The sequence below is a fragment of the Pleurodeles waltl genome, chromosome 8 (assembly GCF_031143425.1).
Source record: "Pleurodeles waltl isolate 20211129_DDA chromosome 8, aPleWal1.hap1.20221129, whole genome shotgun sequence".
In the NCBI taxonomy this organism is placed as follows: Eukaryota; Metazoa; Chordata; class Amphibia; order Caudata; family Salamandridae; genus Pleurodeles; species Pleurodeles waltl.
This window is the reverse complement of record NC_090447.1, coordinates 802,962,169-802,981,022: the sequence shown is the minus strand read 5'-3', so window position 1 is coordinate 802,981,022 and position 18,854 is coordinate 802,962,169. Positions and strand designations below refer to the sequence as shown.

At 41.4% G+C, this 18,854-nt stretch overlaps 1 protein-coding gene across 3 annotated transcripts in view; it reads right to left on the bottom strand.

The window, feature by feature from the left end:
- FGF14 (fibroblast growth factor 14) overlaps positions 1-18,854 on the bottom strand; it is a 1,239,298-nt gene that overhangs the window by 300,948 nt on the left and 919,496 nt on the right. For all 3 annotated transcript variants that reach the window (XM_069205060.1, XM_069205059.1, XM_069205061.1), the window contains exon 3: positions 8,221-8,324. In XM_069205060.1, the coding sequence (XP_069061161.1) occupies positions 8,221-8,324 (104 nt within the window). The remainder of the gene's footprint in view (positions 1-8,220; positions 8,325-18,854) is intronic.

Here is an 18,854-nt window from a genome sequence, read left to right as displayed (position 1 = left end):
ATTTTCTGCCCTTGCATGCAGGCTACATGAGTTTAGCAGATCTTGTTGTAAATGTCTATTCAAAGTTTCAGGTGGTCTGTTTCTGTCTGGATCTGAAACCTCGCAAGCAAAAATCTGGAATAAGCAGCATGAATTATTTAATTGTGCATTTTCAGCAAGAGACCCTGATATATTGGGTGATTAGCCATGCTGTATAAATTCTGATTGATAAATAAACGGTACTCGTGTGAATAAACGATACTCATGTGATTAAGGAGGACAATGTTTGGTGTTACACAAGACAATTTAGGGGTGTCTGTCCCAACACAAACTGCTATTCTTACTTAGTTGGGTCACAAAAAAGAACAGTTTCTTTTTTAAGGCCTTACAAATATCTTCCAGAGATGTTCTTTGTTGTAAACAGAAACGTCTAGTTGGAGGTCTATGTTTTCAGCACAAATTTAATATTAACCATGCAATTAGATCCTCCAAGAAACACATTCCTTATAATAGGTTTGCTGACTTGCCTTCAATCCACGGAAGTGTTATCTCAGGTTAAGTCTGAAAAATGTAGGAAGAAAAAAAGCTAAGCTGTTAAAATACTATCTAGGAAAGGATCTTTAATGCAGGCTGTAAAAACGTCACCAAGTCTCATGGTGGGTCACTTGCTTCAATTAGGTTTCTCAATCCTTCGGAGATTCCCAAAGAGTGTCTGCAGGAATACTCACCGAATGGAAGCTTAAAACTCTGGAAAGCCAGCCATGTTTTTGAGGAATGGTAGCAAACTGTTTTTTCTAGATCTCTTGTTAAATGTCCTCCATGACAGTCTTTCTAGACAGCAATCGAATAGTTTCTATGTACAGAATTTACCTTATTTTGTCTTCAGTGTATTTGTGGAACATCACAATCAACTTAGAGGTACTAGACATGGCGTGTCTCTTGATTCTGCAACAGAACCACCAGAAATTGTTGAGAATACTGGATCTTAGCCGACTAGAGCAAGACACATGAGTCCTTACCTCAGTAGTATCCTGAGTGTGTAAATGTGCCCGACTTAGATGTGACAGTACTAGACCGTTTCTGCGCCTACATGGTGCTGCTGTCATGGTGTAAGACAATGTTTGTAGGACTGACTGTTTTCCTATGGTTTGATACTTGCTGATTTTAATAAACCCAGCCATACTTGTTCTTGTTGTGAGTGGCATTTAACAAATCTTGGCGATAGATCTAATTGAGAAGTCTGTTCAGTGGTGCTCACACTATGGATCAAGTTGCACTCCAGACACTATACCAAAACAAGGTAAAAATATCAAGTGTTTCCTGCTATGATGCTCAGAAGGGGGTATTGCTTCTGCATTTGGGACCGACTGCCGCTATTGGGAGAAATATGACTGATTTAAAATAATGTGGTCTCTTTGCAATGGCGCAAACAATAGAGCACATGATGGAAATTCTAACAAAGCAATTCCTGGTGGTTCGGCGGATGTTGGCTTGAGCTTTTCGATCACATTTCTCAGCTAAATCTTCATAAATCGACTGGCAATGATCAGAAGCGATCTCCTATTTTACTCTGCCTAGAATGTCAAGGTACACCCAGTATGCTATGTTATGTTGTGACATGTTATGTGATATGTTATGTTATATTATGTATTGTTATTACTGAAGCACACATTCACCCGCGGGTTCTTGTGCTAGTAGCAGCCAATGCTGATAAGTTGGAAAGTTCACCGTCACCCAAGTTCGCACTGCAAGTCACAGCTAAAAGCTGAAAATGCATGAATCCACTCACAGAGCAAACACAAGTTACAAGTAGGGAAAAGAGTTAAGGAGAAACTGTTGCTCTTGCCAAACGTTATGAAGAACAGCCGGACTGCTATTTTTTGTTCAGATCTGTGATTAGTCTGTTTTTTTTATTTTTTTATTCTACATAATGTCTGTTCCTTACATTCGTGTTTCTTGGGGATATTTCATCAGTTTTCTGAAAGCGGCTGATGGCTCTTTTATATGTCTTCATTAGCTGTTAAAGCCAGCTCCCAGTGAACGAAACGACATCTTTGATTTCTAACCAGACTGTCACCTTCTAGTACAATTGTTCAGTTTATCTGTATTATCTCTTCCATTTATAAAGATACAAAAGCGTGGCGTCTCCCCAGAAAGTCAAAGGTCGTCTCTTCTCGCTTTGATTTATGAGTAGAAGAATGACTGTCTGGGTAATGATGATTGCTATCTGTGGTTTTCTTCTGCTGCCCAGTCTTATCTGCTGGCATGGACTGTTCCCCGTGGCTAAGGCCTCTGCGTGAGCGCCAGCCAGCAAGTCAATTGTGTGGGGGAGGCGAAACCTGAACAATCAGCCGAGTGACGCATGACAAATGTCAAGCGACACCCTGTGGTGCCAAGAGTCTCCCCGGCCACAATTTAGGAGGCTACAGTCATTACGACTCAACAACCGCCCCTCCCCCCCCCCCCACCGACCCCCCCCCCCAAAAAAAAATGAACGAGAAAATTCCTTTAACTCCAGACACAGACCACTGGCGATTGGTTCTTTTATAAATAGCGAGGCATTACCTGTGGAAACGTTACCTGATTAAAAAACTAAGTGGACATGCCTCGTTAGAAAAGCATTAGCAAAGCCAGCAAGTCTGGCTTTCATGTACTAAAGCCTGCAAACAAATGCCTGAACACATGCTGTAGTCGTGCTATTGGTGATGTTGGTAGTGGTGGTGATAATGGTGGTGGTAATGGAGGCGGTGTTAGCAGTGGTAATGGTGGAGGCAATGGTGTTGGAGGTGATGGTGATCGAAAATGAGATGTGGCACTGGCTTATATTTGAGTCCTGACAAACACGCTAAGGGCCAGATTTAAGAAATCTTAAAGGCCACTTTTCTTGTGCCCCCTCCTAATGCCACTATGTGTGCACAGTATCTAGGATACGGTGCACCAAGGCGGTAGTTAGGGAACTAGCATCATAATCTTTGACGCTAGTTCGGAACTTTGCAGGATTAGTGTCCAAAAGATTTACACTAATCCTGCAAAGCCCATTGAGGCCCGTAGAAAACAATGGTGTGCCTCTTTTAATGCCTGCTCTGAGCAGGCGTTAAAAGTGCCAAAAAAAATGACGCAAAGAAATCTCTTAGATTTCTTTGGCCCATTTTTTCAACCCCACTAACAGGGGAATGCCCCCTTTACATACATTTTGCCTGGTGCAGGCATAATGCAGTGCAAAGGGTTACAAAGTGGTGCAATGCATGCATTGCTTCACTTTGTAAATTTGGTGTGGTGAATTTGGCCTTGTTGGCCCACATGAGCGTAAAAGAAAAGTGACACTAATGTGAGGCAGGGATGCACTTGGGCTCTTAAATCTGTCCCTAAGAATGTTTACTACTAAAACAATAATTACAAAAATGTATTGGTTTCTATATACAATGCACATATGAGATACAAAATAGAATGTGGAATGACTGAGTGTATTTTTCAAATGTCAAATAGTCTTTAATACATTGCAATAGCTAAACTGCATAGGCAGAGGATTTATACATCATGCAGCCAACAGTATGAGTTGAGAGAGTAAAACTGCTCGGGAGAAAGCCAAGGTAAACAGTATATATAAATAATACATCTTGCAGACAGATGCACTGTCAAGCCAGCCCTTAAAAAACCTTTACCACTATCTTCACACAAAATGAAAAGGCTGTGAATATTTGCAGTTGGATCAATCGCAAAGCTTCGATCCAAGATTGTCTACAAGAGGCAGGTGAAAAGTAAGTTCCTATTGCTTGAGATGGTAGTGTTCATTGAAGAAGTGTGCCTTCAATTTTCTTGCGAATTATAGGGAGATAGGCAGATCTTATGTCAATTTTTTTTAATTTACTGATCAGCTGAGGAGTTCAACAAGAACTACTGAACACAGCAGTACAGTAACAGCACACAGTCTCAGTTTTGGTGGGATCATATTAAATGACAAGAGCCTTTTCAATTGTAGATGTTGAATTCTTGAATATTATTCCTGACCCTCTACATGATTACTTAAACACATAGTAATATCTCTGAAATGCCAGTTCTGTCATTCCTCAAAATGAGGCTATGTGTCACAATAGAGTTATACTAATTGCATTTAAAGGCACATTTTTAACTAAATGTAGGACGAGAAGCCTAAACAAGTAAATGTTATGTAGGAGGGGCCTTATGTATAAAACCTATTTTGAGGTAGGAAATGGCCCAATTTGCAGAATCGGCCTGTTGGTGAACTCAAAAAAGTTTTTACAATGTACAATAGCTAAATTGTGATTCAGCATCCTGTTATTGAATGGTAATTTGGGAATTGCGAATCAGCATTTTGAAGGGGTGTGTTTAAAGTGTCCCTTCCTAATACCATATCGCAATGGTATGTATGAATGTGTTGTGATCAAACAACAGTCACTAAACATTCATTTTTTAGGAACACCTTCAGAGTGGTGGTAACCACTTGCAAAAGGGAAGAGATTCACTTTGTGAAACAAATATATTTCTTTTAATGAAACTTCAAATTTTCTTTTTTTCTTTTTAAAAGCATCCCATTTTCCTTTGAAGAAAACGGGCTGCATTAAAAAAAAAGTTTGCTTTATTAAAAAGCAATCACAGACATGGTGGTCTGATTAGTAATGGATCATTCGCAAATTGAGACCTACCTCATTTATATTCATGAGGTAGGTTGACTGTGACTCCTTTGGGAATCACTGAATGAAACTCAATGGATTACATACATAAAGAATTGTGATTACCTAATTCCAATTCACAAAGACACAATTACTAAAATGTGTACATATGGGTCTAGTGGGCAGATTTACAAGAAAGCGGCTCATCAGTCCTGAGGCGCCACTTTTCTTGGGTTTCTCCTTGCTGCACCTAACAACACCATGATTGTGCCATATTTACAATATGGTGCACCATGTTGGTCGTTACCACAACAGCGTCATTATTTTTAATGCTGTTGTGGCGCTTTTATGCACTAGCATCTAAAATTTTGATGCTAGTGCAGCAAAGCACAGGGAGGCCCATGGATTATTATGGGTGCATCACTTTAACGCCTGCCCAGATCAGGGTTTAAAAATGATGGAAAAAATGGCTCAGTCAAATCTTGAATTTCACTGCATCATTTTTTTGGGCCTTTCTCCGTGGGAATGCCCCGCTTGCATACATGATGCCTGACGCAGACATAATGTGGTGCAAGGGGTTGCAATGTGGTGCAAAGCGTGCATTGCGCCACTTTGCAAATATGGTGTGGGGGAATTGCCACCTTAGCTCTGCCTTAACATCATAAAAATGATTCTAAGGTGGCGTTGAGGAGGAGCTAGGGGCTTGTAAATCTGCCCCTTGGTGCACTAGCTTAGAAAAAACATGCAATAGGTTTTTCTGATAGGATCTGAATGATCCATAATAATAGCTAGAGGATCAAGCTATGTTTTCAGGCCATAATTCCTGATGTTCACTTGCAGCTCCCAATCTTGCCACCCATCCCCGACAGAGCAAGCAGTGGAGCGCATTTTTTGGTGGGAGCATCTTTATTAACCTCTGCAAGCCTTAAAATCGCTTTTGTACATTTGTGGTCACGAGGGCATTGATGGGATGTCAAACTGTGCTCCTAATGTATCAAAAACGCACAAAAGCATTTCTAAGGCATGAACAAGTGGATAAAAGAAGCTCCTGTCATAACTTCAGTGGGTCAAGTATGTATACAGGACTACTGAAGATACATTTACCTCACTCATAGGACCTCATTACTAGTGGGCTATTAAACTGCACAAAGATTGAAATTACAAACGGGACTGAATTTAACAAAGGGGAAGGGCTAGAATTTACTGGGACATGGCAGTCTGGTGCGGTAAGCACCAAAATCCTCATGTTAGTCCCCAAAAACTTGGTAATTTAGGTGCCCAGTCAAACTCATTGAGTTGTTTAAGATGCCTACTGCCATGTTACTATATTGTATGTCAGCGTTTTGCAGGATACGCAGTTCTAGAACATCCACACCCATGTTTGGGTATGTGTGTATAGTGCTCAGATAAAATACACGTGTGCACATAAAAATCAGTGTACCAATATTGAGGCCCACTGTTGTGACTAAATCAAGCCTGGCTACCAAATGATATTAGTGCCTTTGCATTTCTTTTGTAAAAAATACACATACATAATGGAACGCTGGATTTCTGTGGTCAGTCTAGTTGGTTCTGAAAGAGCAATGGAGAAATTGTGAGTCGCGTCTTTGCCTCTCTGTAGCCCCTTATTTTATCCAAAGGCATGCATTAACAGGGCTATCCAGTGCTTGATTCAGGCAGGAAATTTTTAAGACAAAAATGATTTTTTTTATCTGTTTCCCACCCGAAATTGTTCCTGATACAACAGAATTCAGTGGGGAAAACGTATGAGGGGATGATGTCACCAGAGAACTCAAAACCCCGAACCGTACATTCTGGAATGCCTATCGTCCGGTATCGTTGGCAATGCAAGACTGGCCAAACAGGACTGTATTTTTCTCTACATTGGACGTCCCCTTTAAACTGAGGCCGTTTCTCTGTGATTTTTTAAGGATGGGACTCGCATGGGCTGACGGGTGAATAATTCGTCCCTCGAGAACACCTTCTGACTGACTAACCAAAAGCCTTACACAATTCGGCCTCTCCCCCTGGGGGGACATATCCGCAGCATAGTAGTTGATTTGCATTGTTTTACAGTTCAAACAGGTACACGTAGAAAAGGCAGGCTCACTGAGATAAGCATGTCGAAGCTGCGGTGCGTGAGCAAAATCTAAACGCCATAAACCAGAAGCCGGTAGCTAAACCTGGACACCTCTCGGGAGTTTTCTTTTAGACAGTGCATTATAGCTTGGAGCTCCTACTGCCGGCAGCCTGGGGGTGATAGCAACGCTCTTCTTTTCTTTCTCATGAGATAGAATTTTCCACTGTCAGCCCCGGACAATGATCTTCCACTCGGCATTGTCCTCGCGCCCCTGAGATACCCCGTGCTTGTTTTTTTTCTAGTTCGGTGTGTCACGCTCAACATCCGTTTCTCAGAAGGTAACTTTTCATAGGCTGTCACAGGACGAATACAGACACAATGCTTTCTATTGGGGCTTCGGGAGATTTATCAGTCCAATTGCCTCTCGCGGGAGAGGGAAGTGGCCTGGCTCCGCATGGCATGAAATATGAGGCAATAGGCAGTGCGTAAGCACAAATCCAGAGCCGTCAAAGGGTAGCTTTTAGAACAGTGAATGGCTTTATAATAGGCCACTCTATCTTGTTTACATTCAGGGGTGCCAAGTTGGAAAAACAGCGTACTTGGTTGCAGTTCAATGGAATTCACTCCATAACATGATGAATTCGGAGTGTTCTGTGACCCAGCGATGTCTCTTCCTTAGTGAAACTTCTCCCATTTCTGCAAAATGTCCACCTCATCAGTGTCACAATAGAATTAGTCTTGTCTTGTCTGAACGATTGCAATATATTCATTTCAAAGGTTTCAGAATCGAGCAGCAAAACTCATCCCCATTGGCTTCCAGAGTGACATGTATATTCAAATTTATGATTCAATGCATGGTATAAGGTCTTTGGGGGAAAAGGTCCAGAAATTCTGTGCAAACTGCACTTTCCCACATCATTGCAGAACAATATCAGACCCGGAAATGCCAGGCTGGTGCCAAACAGATTCAGGAGTTTATGGTGCCACAGAGTGAATGAAGTCACACTACACCTCAAAAGTTAAAGTAGATATCACCAACAAAGAAACATACTGGAATGTCATTGTTAGCAATGCAGGACCTAGTAACAACAACAGTTTTCTGTTCTCTGTGATGGATGGTCATGTTAACACATGAAGACAAAACCATCAGAGTGCAGGAGATACAGCTGTAAAATATCTTGGAACCTCAACTATGCACCCTTCCCAGCCCTTTTCACCTCATGAGGTCATTGAAACCTACTATGCTCCTGTTACTCCCCAGCAATGCATCTTTGGGACCACATTCCTCTAATGAGAAAACATTCACAACTTTCCAACCAAATAAAAACAGAAATAACACCATCCAAAGGGAACTTGCAGTTCCATGGCCCTCTATCAGTTTGGGGTGTTTGTTGTGCTGAACTGAACAACAAAAAGCACTGCAAAGTGGCCTCAAGAGATATGTCTCACATTACAAAACATTTACATGAATAAAGAAATAAACAATTAATTAATTATAATACTTTCATGTACCACAATGTCAGTACTTACTGATGTGTAGAGGTAGCCTTCCCCGTTCATGGCTATGTACAACCCTGTCTTCACACCTTGAATGGCAACAACTCGAAGACCCACTGGTATAAGGTTGAACAATGCTGGATAAGAAACAAAAATGCGCATACTCAGCATGGGGCATGTACAATTGAATATATCACAACAATGGAAATGAAAAAAACAGATTTTTGTAAAATACAAGATAGATTCAAACAAATAAAATAGATGCCATCAAACAAAACGGTCAGACTCTCCTCCCTCTTTACCACCAAGTAGTTGCAACAGGCTCAATCCCGGCGACAGCATGTATCAAACTGTATATGATTATCTTCAGCTCTAGTCTTAGAATTTAAAATATCTCGTTTCATTTTACACTGACAACACTCAGATCTCTGTGACCATTTCACAGAAGCAGATATTATCTTATTCACCCAGATCTGACTTGCCTTTCAGTCAGGGATGTCCTTTCATCACTCTAAGTTAAACACACATAAAGAGCAAATCCTACTGATCTCCCCATGTTAAGGTACCATGTCAGTTAATTGATGGTTAAACTTACTTAGCAGACTTAAGAGCTGTCATTTCAGAACAGTGCAATGCTATGGGCCCATATTTGACAAAACTCTAGGATTTGAAGCCCATATGCACTTCTTAGCAAAATGTACTCAACTCCAGTTTAGACATCTGAGAGGAATAAAACTTTGCACCCAAGATGATGACCTCAAAACAGTCTCTAGTGATGTCAAGTTTAGACTAAGACTGTTTGCGTCTCAAAGGGGTTGTAAAAATAAAATTGATTGGGTTGGTTTTAAAAATCCCATTCATATCCTAAGACATGCCTGCTGCCTATTGGCAGATATATTGCACATTAAACCATAAGCTCAGAAGAATCAAGAAACAAATTGTCTTCCAATGAACCTTGAGTGGGAAGGTAAGCAAAACAACTAAAATGTAATTTGAGCTCATCAGAAAAATAACATTATACATCTGTAAGCTAAGAGAAACAGCTACACCTAAGTATTTTGATTCTTAAGGTAAGTGGACTAACTTCTGTATACAAATGTTCCTAACATTTTTTGGATCCTGAACATAAGTTGAGGTTAATACCTGTTTCTATTCATTCTGGAAACATTGAAAACTGCAATAAAAATGTAGATTATATATGGAATATAATGGTTTTGGTATGCTGTGTGAATATCATCCCTGTAACATATATTAATTGCAAACATTTGAGTGGGCATCTTCCATCATGATTAAATATGCGAATTTCATCACATAAATTAGTGACACTCAAATAAATCTAACTGGGAGAGAACTTGAACATGGAATTGGGTCATCTGTTCGATACATTTTATCTCAAAGTTTGATGCAACATTTATTAAAATAACTGGTGAAACAAATACAGCTATGACCCAATAGGCAATATACACCCAACTCTGATTTTAGAAGATAGCTGCATAATGGTATTTCTCACTTATGTTGCTAAATGTTTAGATGACATCAAAGAAGATCATTGCTCAACATGTAGAATTTATTTGCAAAACATTAAGTACAAATAGTTATGAAATGCTCTGAAGATGAGTTTCTCTCTTTTAATTAATTCTGGTTTTAACCCATTAGCTGGGAAATAAATTGATCGACATTATTACTGACCATATCAAGATATTAAAGGGCTATTATAGACTGGGGGAATATTTTTTTAAAGATCATTATCCCAGTTGCAAGTATTTGAAAGGGTTGCTGTGTGAGATATGTTGTGTGAATGCCCATTATGTGCTCCAATCTCATATGTATTTCAAACAGTATCTGCCAGCACCTCCTTGTTACTCAAAATATTCTTCAATTAAGCCACTTGATATTGAACGGTGCTTACTTACCTTCTGCCTTATAGCTGCAAATGGATATTAAGTTCCACCCTCCTAGTGTGGAGGGTCATATGTGTGCAATTATAACATAATTTGCAGAATGTCCCCATTTATCGTTTGACCTCTTAAGTTCACTAGAGATTCTGTATCTGGAATTCTGTCTCCCCATATTATGATTTGTTCATTTCTGAAAGAGGCATATTTGTATTTAACTGATACATGTAAACTAGTATTGTCTACTCGTTGAGAGGTATGTGTGTGCAAGGGGAGTAAAGAGAGATAGGCAGCCCACTGAAAGTAGAATTCGTACTGGAGCAGCCTGTCATTTATTGCCCACTGATGGTTATTCCCTTATATTTACTTCGCCAAATTATTAATGTTATGAACAAATCTATCAGCTAAAGTATTTTGTCTAAAATACTCAATATAAATATCAACAAATCATACATTAACAGGGAAAAAATGAACAACAGAAAATTTTATCAGGTTATTTAAAGAAGAATTCACAGCAGTGTTTTCATAAATGTTTTCTTGTGTATTTTCATGCTCTTACCTTTCTCCATTTCTCACCACCAAGTACTCTTTTCGTGAGGTGGGAGTGAGTTGGTAACGGTCTGGAGTGATGAGGTGGGATAGTCCAAGGGCCTAATTACGAGTTTGGTGGACAGGAACACATGTCCGCCAAACTCCCGAAAGGGTGGCCGTCACTGTATTGGCGACCTCCCCACCGGACCTATTATGACTTTCCTGCTAGGCTCACGGGTGGAAACCTAGTCAGTCCAGTTGGAAAGTAGCAGTCGCATTGTCACCTGCTCGTAATTGAGCCGGCGGCATTTCTGCCGTCTGCAGGGTGCACCAGCACCCTTGCAGTGCTGGGCAGACAGCGAGCACTGCGAGGGTGCTGGGTTGGGGACCATTGCACTGCCCATGTCAAGTGCATGGGCAGTGCAGGTGCCCCCTTGTGTCCGTCCGCACTTGTTCTCTGCCAGCCTTTTCATGGCAGTAAAATCGCCATGAAAATGCTGGTGGAGAACCAGGTCATAATCAGCAGGGCAGCGCTGCACGCAGTGCCGCCCTGGCTGATTGCGACCTGCACCTGCTTTCAACCCGTCAGGATCACCTATCCCGGAGGAGAGGGCAGTACCCGTAATGTGGTGGTCGGACTGCCACAGCAGCAGCAATCCTGACCTCCACCATGAGTCTGGCGGTCGAGTGACCGGCAGACACGTAATGAGGGCCTCCGTTTTAACCACTATCAAGATCCATGTGTAGTGTCAGTTAGCCTAACTACCCCATCTCCACCCCATTAACAGACAGTGGAAATATGTAAAATGTAGTAGAGCTAATCTGTATTTGAGATAGGACACAGAGACCAGGATAGACGAACAATGCGCACTCCATCCTGACTCACTGACAGCTTTGGCATTGCTGCTCCCTCTCAGCTTGTACAATTATTAATGAATGCACCAAGAGAATATGATGGGACAGAACAATCAAAGTGCTGAGGAAGAGGAGTTCCATACCTCTCCCTCCAAACCTGTGACAGTCTTTCACCAAGCCAGGCTCACCAATTATCAGTAAGTATTCCAATAAGTAAGTGGTGAGTTTTGGAGGTCTGAGGATCAATGTGATCACAGCAGAATTGAATTTAAAATGCTCTTTTATTTTCGATTAGATGATACTCAATATAAAAACAGAATTGGAAATCTGACCTTGACATTTATGTAGTCGATATTGTTTCTGGAATGTTATCACCGGATTTTATATTTGCCCAGACTGAGCTTTGTCTCGGCTCTGTTATGATATTTTTTCTCAATTAAATCTACCTGGAGGAAAATCTCATAATGTGTGTATTAGGGCTCAACTTGTCAACACTACTCACCAACATATATAGGTGCTCTTGGGCTCAGTAAATTGAACATTTCCAGCTATACAGGGACAGCACTCAGATCTATTGCCCTCTCACATCTACAGGACCAAATGCATAAGGGTGAATATAGTTGTAAAATGCTTGACAATGTGCATTGTTATTTTCTTATTGTATGTCCATATCAACAATAAGAATGGTTAAAATTATATTTGTGGACATAATGACCCCCAGTTTTTTTGTGATGCATGACATTGTAGGGCCATTTAGAATTCTCAATAAGAGACTGTGAAACTATAAATAGAAACAACTTTGAGAAATATATGCTCCTTTAATTCGTAGAGACTTTACAAAGGAAACAAAGGAGACTATGGGCCACATGGACAAAGCATTTTTCTAGTCGCAAAATGGCCCATTCACTGATGCAGGAAATATGCTTTTTTGGGATGTACAAAGCCCAAATTGCGAGTCAATAACTTGTAACCGAATCGTAATTGGGGTGTTGACATTCGGGATTAGAAAGGGACATATTGAGGGTGTCACTTCCTAATACCAAATCTAAAATGTACGCATAAATGTTTTGCAGCCAAAATGTAACTGCAGTCACAAAACATTGTCAGTTTGCTGCCAATGGAAGCTGGTGGTAACCCATTCGCAAATGGGAAGGTGCCCCTAAGAGACCCTTTCCCCTTTGAGAATGGTTGGGAAAATATTTTTTAATAGCAGGCAGTGGTCAGACGGACCACTGCCTACTCTTAAACGTAAACGTTTAATTTTTTTCTTTTTAAACACAGCCCGTTTTCCTTCAAGGAAAATGGAATGCATTTAAAAAACAAAAGATTGCTTTATTTAAAAAGCAATCACAAATATGGTGGTCTGCTGAGCCCAGAAGGCCACCATCCTTGTGATGGCTGCGATTCCTAGTGGGCCACAAATTGCGACCTACCTCATTCATAATAATGAGGCAGGTCTATTTGCGACCCACACCGAATCACAAATGAAACTCCAAGGAGTTTCATCCATTTCAATTTGCGATTTCCTAATTGCGATTCGCAGGAAATCTCAATTAGGAAATCGCTAATTCAAACAATCATACATGTGGCCCTATATTTTATAATGTGATGTCTTTCTGTTAGGGAGATAGGAATCATTCTGGTAATCACGTCATTCTGTGTCATAGGTTGGTATGGCTAAATCTAGCTGGGTGCTGGTTTAAAAAGGCAGTGAACAAATGAGGTTGGTTTCTTATCACCCACAAGAATGTAGGAGATGGGGTAATTAAATTGATTTCCCCTCGTTTTCAAGGACACACCTGCTAGTCATTTCTTGTATTATAGTTTCGTTTTACCCATCCGTGTAGCCAGATATTCTGCCCAACATGGGTGGATATCAGCTTACAGGGATTTGTATAGACAATGGTCGCGCTCATCTGTGTCATTTTTTCCCACTGTAAGAAGACCTTCTCTGTGAAATATGACAGAGAAGGTAAGAGATGGCTTGTGGTACCCCTGAAGTAGAGTTAATCAGCTGCTTCCTATTGTAGCTCAGAGCACCTTTTACAACAATGTCCACCCCACCTGCGTCCCAGAATGGAATTGTTAATGCTTTAAGTTGCTGTTAGCACCAGGGTCGAGATATAAATTGTAATAAAATTGATAGCAGTAATTCTGCGTGTGGACATTAACATGCTAAAAAATAACGGTACTTAAGATTGCATGATATTTACCATGACATACAAAAATTCCTTAAGTGCTCAGGTCGGAAGATGTTGGTAACCACGTGCCAACTAGAAAGTTGCAAGGGGCAGAATTCCCAAATGTTTACATCCTGGTGTAATGTGGAATATTTACGAACTGCATCTCTAAATTATATCAGGCGCTAAAATGTCCCTGTGGTGTCACGTTTCAGCTAGGACTGCGTAAAAGGTGCCGCATTACTATCTGTGTAACTGTATATATACCACTTAGTAATAGTCCAGTTAGTGGCAATACTAACTGCTGTGTAGTGTTCATCAATATATTGGGGGTTATTCTAACTTTGGGGGAGGTGTTAATCCGTCCCAAAAGTGACGGTAAAGTGACTGATATACCACCAGCCGTATTACGAGTTCCATAGGATATAATGGACTCGTAATACGGCTGGTGGTAAATCCGTCACTTTTCCGTCACTTTTGGGACGGATTAACACCTCCTCCAAAGTTAGAATAACTCCCATAGTCTTCAATGCTAAATGAGCAAGTATGTGTCTTTCTCAGCAATTTTGTCTTCAGGAATTAATTTCGATATCAATGTGATGTGGCCCATTTACTTTAATTCTTATAATATAATGTTTTAGCAAACCTCTGTCCTGATTTAAAAAAAAAATATTTTTTAATCTCTGCATTGTTCTCAGATACCTCTAGAATTTTCATTTATAGGTCATTAGACTTTTAAGCCCACCATGAACTACCTACATGGTCAAGCATACAACCATTATGCTAATCATTATATGGACATTCCATGTTTACCGATACTAATAATTTGAGTGACCGACTCTAATAGTTCACTAATTAGAAAAGTAAGGTTTTTCCTTAAAAGCATTTTCACATGAAGATAATGAAAAGTGTGGACCTTACTAAATTACTACGAGTCACCCTCCAGTCAAATTCGATGCAGGATTAAGCAGGTGCTTCTTTACTGTCACCCAGAATGCATTGTGAACTTAAAAGTTACCAGTACCCCAGAGTCCACCAGAGTGAAGAGTTTCAAGCACCACTAGGCTTCTCTGAATGAGTAAAAATTCAGAGCCCCTAGGAAAGACATTTAGGGGCATATTTATACTCCGTTTGCGCCGAATTAGCGTCGTTTTTTTCGACGCAAATTCGGCGCAAAACTAACGCCATATTTATACTTTGGCGTTAGACGCGTCTAGCGCCAAAGTATGGGCAAATAGCGTAATTTTTTTGCGTGAACGCCTTCCTTGCGTTAATGAGATGCAAGGAAGGCGTTCCCGTCTAAAAAAATGACGGCGACGCAAATGCGTGGTATTTATACTCCCGGGCAAAAATCACGCCCGGGAGTGGTCGGGTCAAAAAACCCCGCATTTGTGCCACTTTTTAACGCCTGGGTCAGGGTAGGCGTTAAGGGGCCTGTGGGCTCAAAATGAGCCCACAGGTGCCCTCCCCTGCCCCCAGGGACCCCCCCTGCCACCCTTGCCCACCCCAGGAGGACACCCAAGGATGGAGGGACCCACCCCAGGGACATTCAGGTAAGTTCAGGTAAGTATAATTTATTTATTTTTTCTATTTTTTTTTTGGCGTATGGGGGCCTGATTTGTGCCCCCCTACATGCCACAATGCCCAATGACCATGCCCAGGGGACAGAAGTCCCCTGGGCATGGCCATTGGGCAAGGGGGCATGACTCCTGTCTTTACTAAGACAGGAGTCATGTAAATGCGTCTGGGTGTCGTTTAAAATGGCGCAAATCGGGTTAAGACGATTTTTTAGCGTCAACCTGACTTGCGCCATTTTAAGACGCCCTAACGCCATTTCTCCCAACGCCGGCGCTGCCTGGTGTACGTGGTTTTTTTCCACGCACACCAGGCAGCGCCGGTCTGCTTGCGCCGGCTAACGCCATTCAATAAATACGGCGCCCGCATGGCGCTTCAGAATGGCGTTAGCCGGCGCAAAATTTTTTGACGCTAAACTGCGTTAGCGCAGTTTAGCGTCAAAAAGTATAAATACGGGCCTTAGAGTATTCAGGCCCTGATTTAGACTTTTTGGTGCAAACCTGCACTAACGCAGTTTGCACCAAAAAGTTTAGCACAAGCTTGCACCATTTCTGAGTACCAGCCGGGCACCATATTTATGGAATGGTGCAAGCCGGTGCAAAGGGTAGGCCAGCGTAAAAAAAAAATGACTTTAGCCGGGTGGGGCTGGCAGTATGGAAGAAGGGGATTTTGCACCAAAAAATGACGCTAGGCAGGTTAGAGTAAAAAAAAAAGACTCTAACCACTCTAGCGTCATTTTCTGACGCATATCCATCCATACCACATTAATCCTGTCTTAGAAAAGACAGGAGTCATGCCCACCATCCCAATGGCCAGCAGGGGACCAGGGTCCCCTGGGCATGGCCACTGCACCCAGTGCCATGTAGGGGGGCCCATTTCAGGGCTCCCAAGGGCACTTAAAAAATAATTAAATGCTTACCTGTACTTACCTATACTTACCTGGAATTGGGTCCCTGGGGCCTGGGGAGGGCTCTTGTGGGCTTATTCCATGGTGTTCCACTATGGAAATAGCCCCACAGGTCCCCTAATGCCCGCCCTGACTCAGGCATTAAATAATGGTGCAAAGTGAGCTTTGCACCATTATTTGACCCCTCCCCCTGTGTGTGATTTTAGCACGGGGGGCTAAATATGGCTCTAAGGCTATAGAGTCATTTTGTGCATGGGAACGACTACTTTGCATCTCATTGACGCAAAGTAGGTTTCCATGTCCAAAAAACAACTTTAACTCCATAAATTTGGCGCGCGACTAGTCTAGCACCAAAGTATAAATATGGAGTTAGCTTTGCACTGAATTTGCATAAAAAATAATGATGCGGATTCGGTGCAAAACAATTATAAATATGCCTCCTCAGTCTGCAAAAGGTACACTTAAACATCCTGGATTATCTGAGAGGATGTTGACAAACTGACCAAGATATCAATCAACAGACTTTAATACTAATAATATGACTCAATGAGCCACTGGTCCCAGTAGGCTAATCACAATCTCAAACAGGGTCACTGGACAATATCAGAGCAGCTTTAAACACAATCCCATACTGAAATAAGGGTTACTGCTAAAGCACCAAGACTGAATCATACAAATTGGTGTATGAATGGGTGTGCCTTACTAGTGAAGTACTCCTTAGTTGCTCATCAATTTCAGGAATATGTTGGAACTACTACTGATGTACTTCTGTTTTACTCATAGAATTTAGAACAAGAGTTAATAACAGAAATGTTTTAATGAAAATATAAATGTCCAGCCAACGACTGTGTGTACACTAAAAATGTAAAATTACCTCACATTTCGTAAACATATTTACATTACAAACATGATCAAATCAAATGGAAAGTATACAAAAACAATACTCACAATAGCAAACACAGTATCATCATAAAAGACTACAATGAGGCAACCCTCCCACTAAGATAATGCAATCTCAAATGGAGCCAGTGCACAATCTCATGGCAGATTTAAGCAATATACTATACAGAAACATGGCTGATGGCTAAATTCAGTGGGCTTGATTCACAAAAAACTCGAGTATGTGTAGGTGTAACTAACTCTTGTTGAACTCCTACCTTACCCATCAATCTCAGGATTAAACCAGAGTAATTCTGGGATTCAGAAGTATTACAAGAGTAAGGGCCAGATGTAGGTAGTTTTGAATTTCCGAGTCGCAAATTCATATGCAGAATGCGGTCTCAGACACCTTCTGCGAATCACAAGGGGGTCGCAAAGACCCACCTCATTATTACTAATTACGTGGGTCGCAATTTGCGACCCGCTTGCGATTCCCTGCACTCACGGGGATGATGGCCTGCTGGAGACAGCAGACCTCCATGTCTGTGACTGCTTTTTTAATAAAGCAGTTTTTTGTTTTTTATTGTAGCCCGTTTTCCTTAAAGGAAAACGAGTTGCAATACAAAAGAAAAAATGAAACCATTTGGTTTCATTTTTTCAGAGCAGGCAGTGGTCCATTGGACCACTGCCTGCTCTGAAAAAATAGTTTTGGCGACATTCACAAAGGGGAAGGGGTCCCATGGGATCCCCTTCCCTTTTGCAAATGAGTTAGCACCCACTTGACATGGGTGCTAACTGCGAATTGCTTTGCGACCGCGGTCACAAAGCAATTCTGCATCGTGGTGCGAATCGCAAATAGGAAGGGGACACCCCTTCCTATTTGCGAGTCGCATTCCCATTTTGCGAGTCGGTACCGACTCACAAAATGGGAATGTGCATCTCGATGCCCGTTTTGCATGGCGCAAACTGCGAATTTCGCAGTTTGCGCCATACAAAACGGTTTGTACATCTGGCCCTAAGTCACAGCAAAATCTCTATGAATCTGACCCCATATAACAATAGCAAAGTTATATTAGTCTTGAATCTCAGAACGTACGTGGAACTGACATGGCTGAACCTATTCAAAGATAAAACATTATACCTAATGCAAAGATATGGTATTATACGTTTCAGAAGCAGCTAATTTTCAGAAAGATTTATGAAATGTCCATTGTGACTTAAAATGGATGATCATAACCTTTCTCAACAAAACATGATACGTTTACAGCTCTTTGGTTATGCTGAATTCTGCCCATAAATCTAGATGTTTGTGAATTCTTAAACAGAACAGCAGAAACAAGCCAAAACAGCATCACTAGTGCCCTGGGTACATGTAAAGTATGTATAAACTGAATTAGAATGTATACCCAAACATTGAGGGCACAATCTCAGAGGTAAAAATGGAAAGAAAAAGGGCAATGATCCAGGAGTACGTGGTGCTCATAGTGTACCAACAGGGGCCCCTGGATATGACTATTTGGCTAGTCAGTTGGTTGCTGCACAGCCACACACTGTAAGTCAAAGGAAGTAACAACGAGAAGTGTAAAGATCTGAAAAGATGGCGCAAAACGTGGTCACCCCATCTCAAATACTCTTGCAAGTGTTAATCTTGTAGGAACTGTCACTAGTATGACGTGAGAGGGCTCAACAGTTGTGTGTGGATATTGGTGTCCAAAGAGGTAGACTCCTCAGCAGTGCACCTCTGTCTCATGGTGAGGGGAAGAGCTGGATAATGCACTCTGTCGCTGTGCAGGACTTCATGGGCTGGGTATGTATTCCACCCTAGGTAAGGGAAGGAACAGTAGA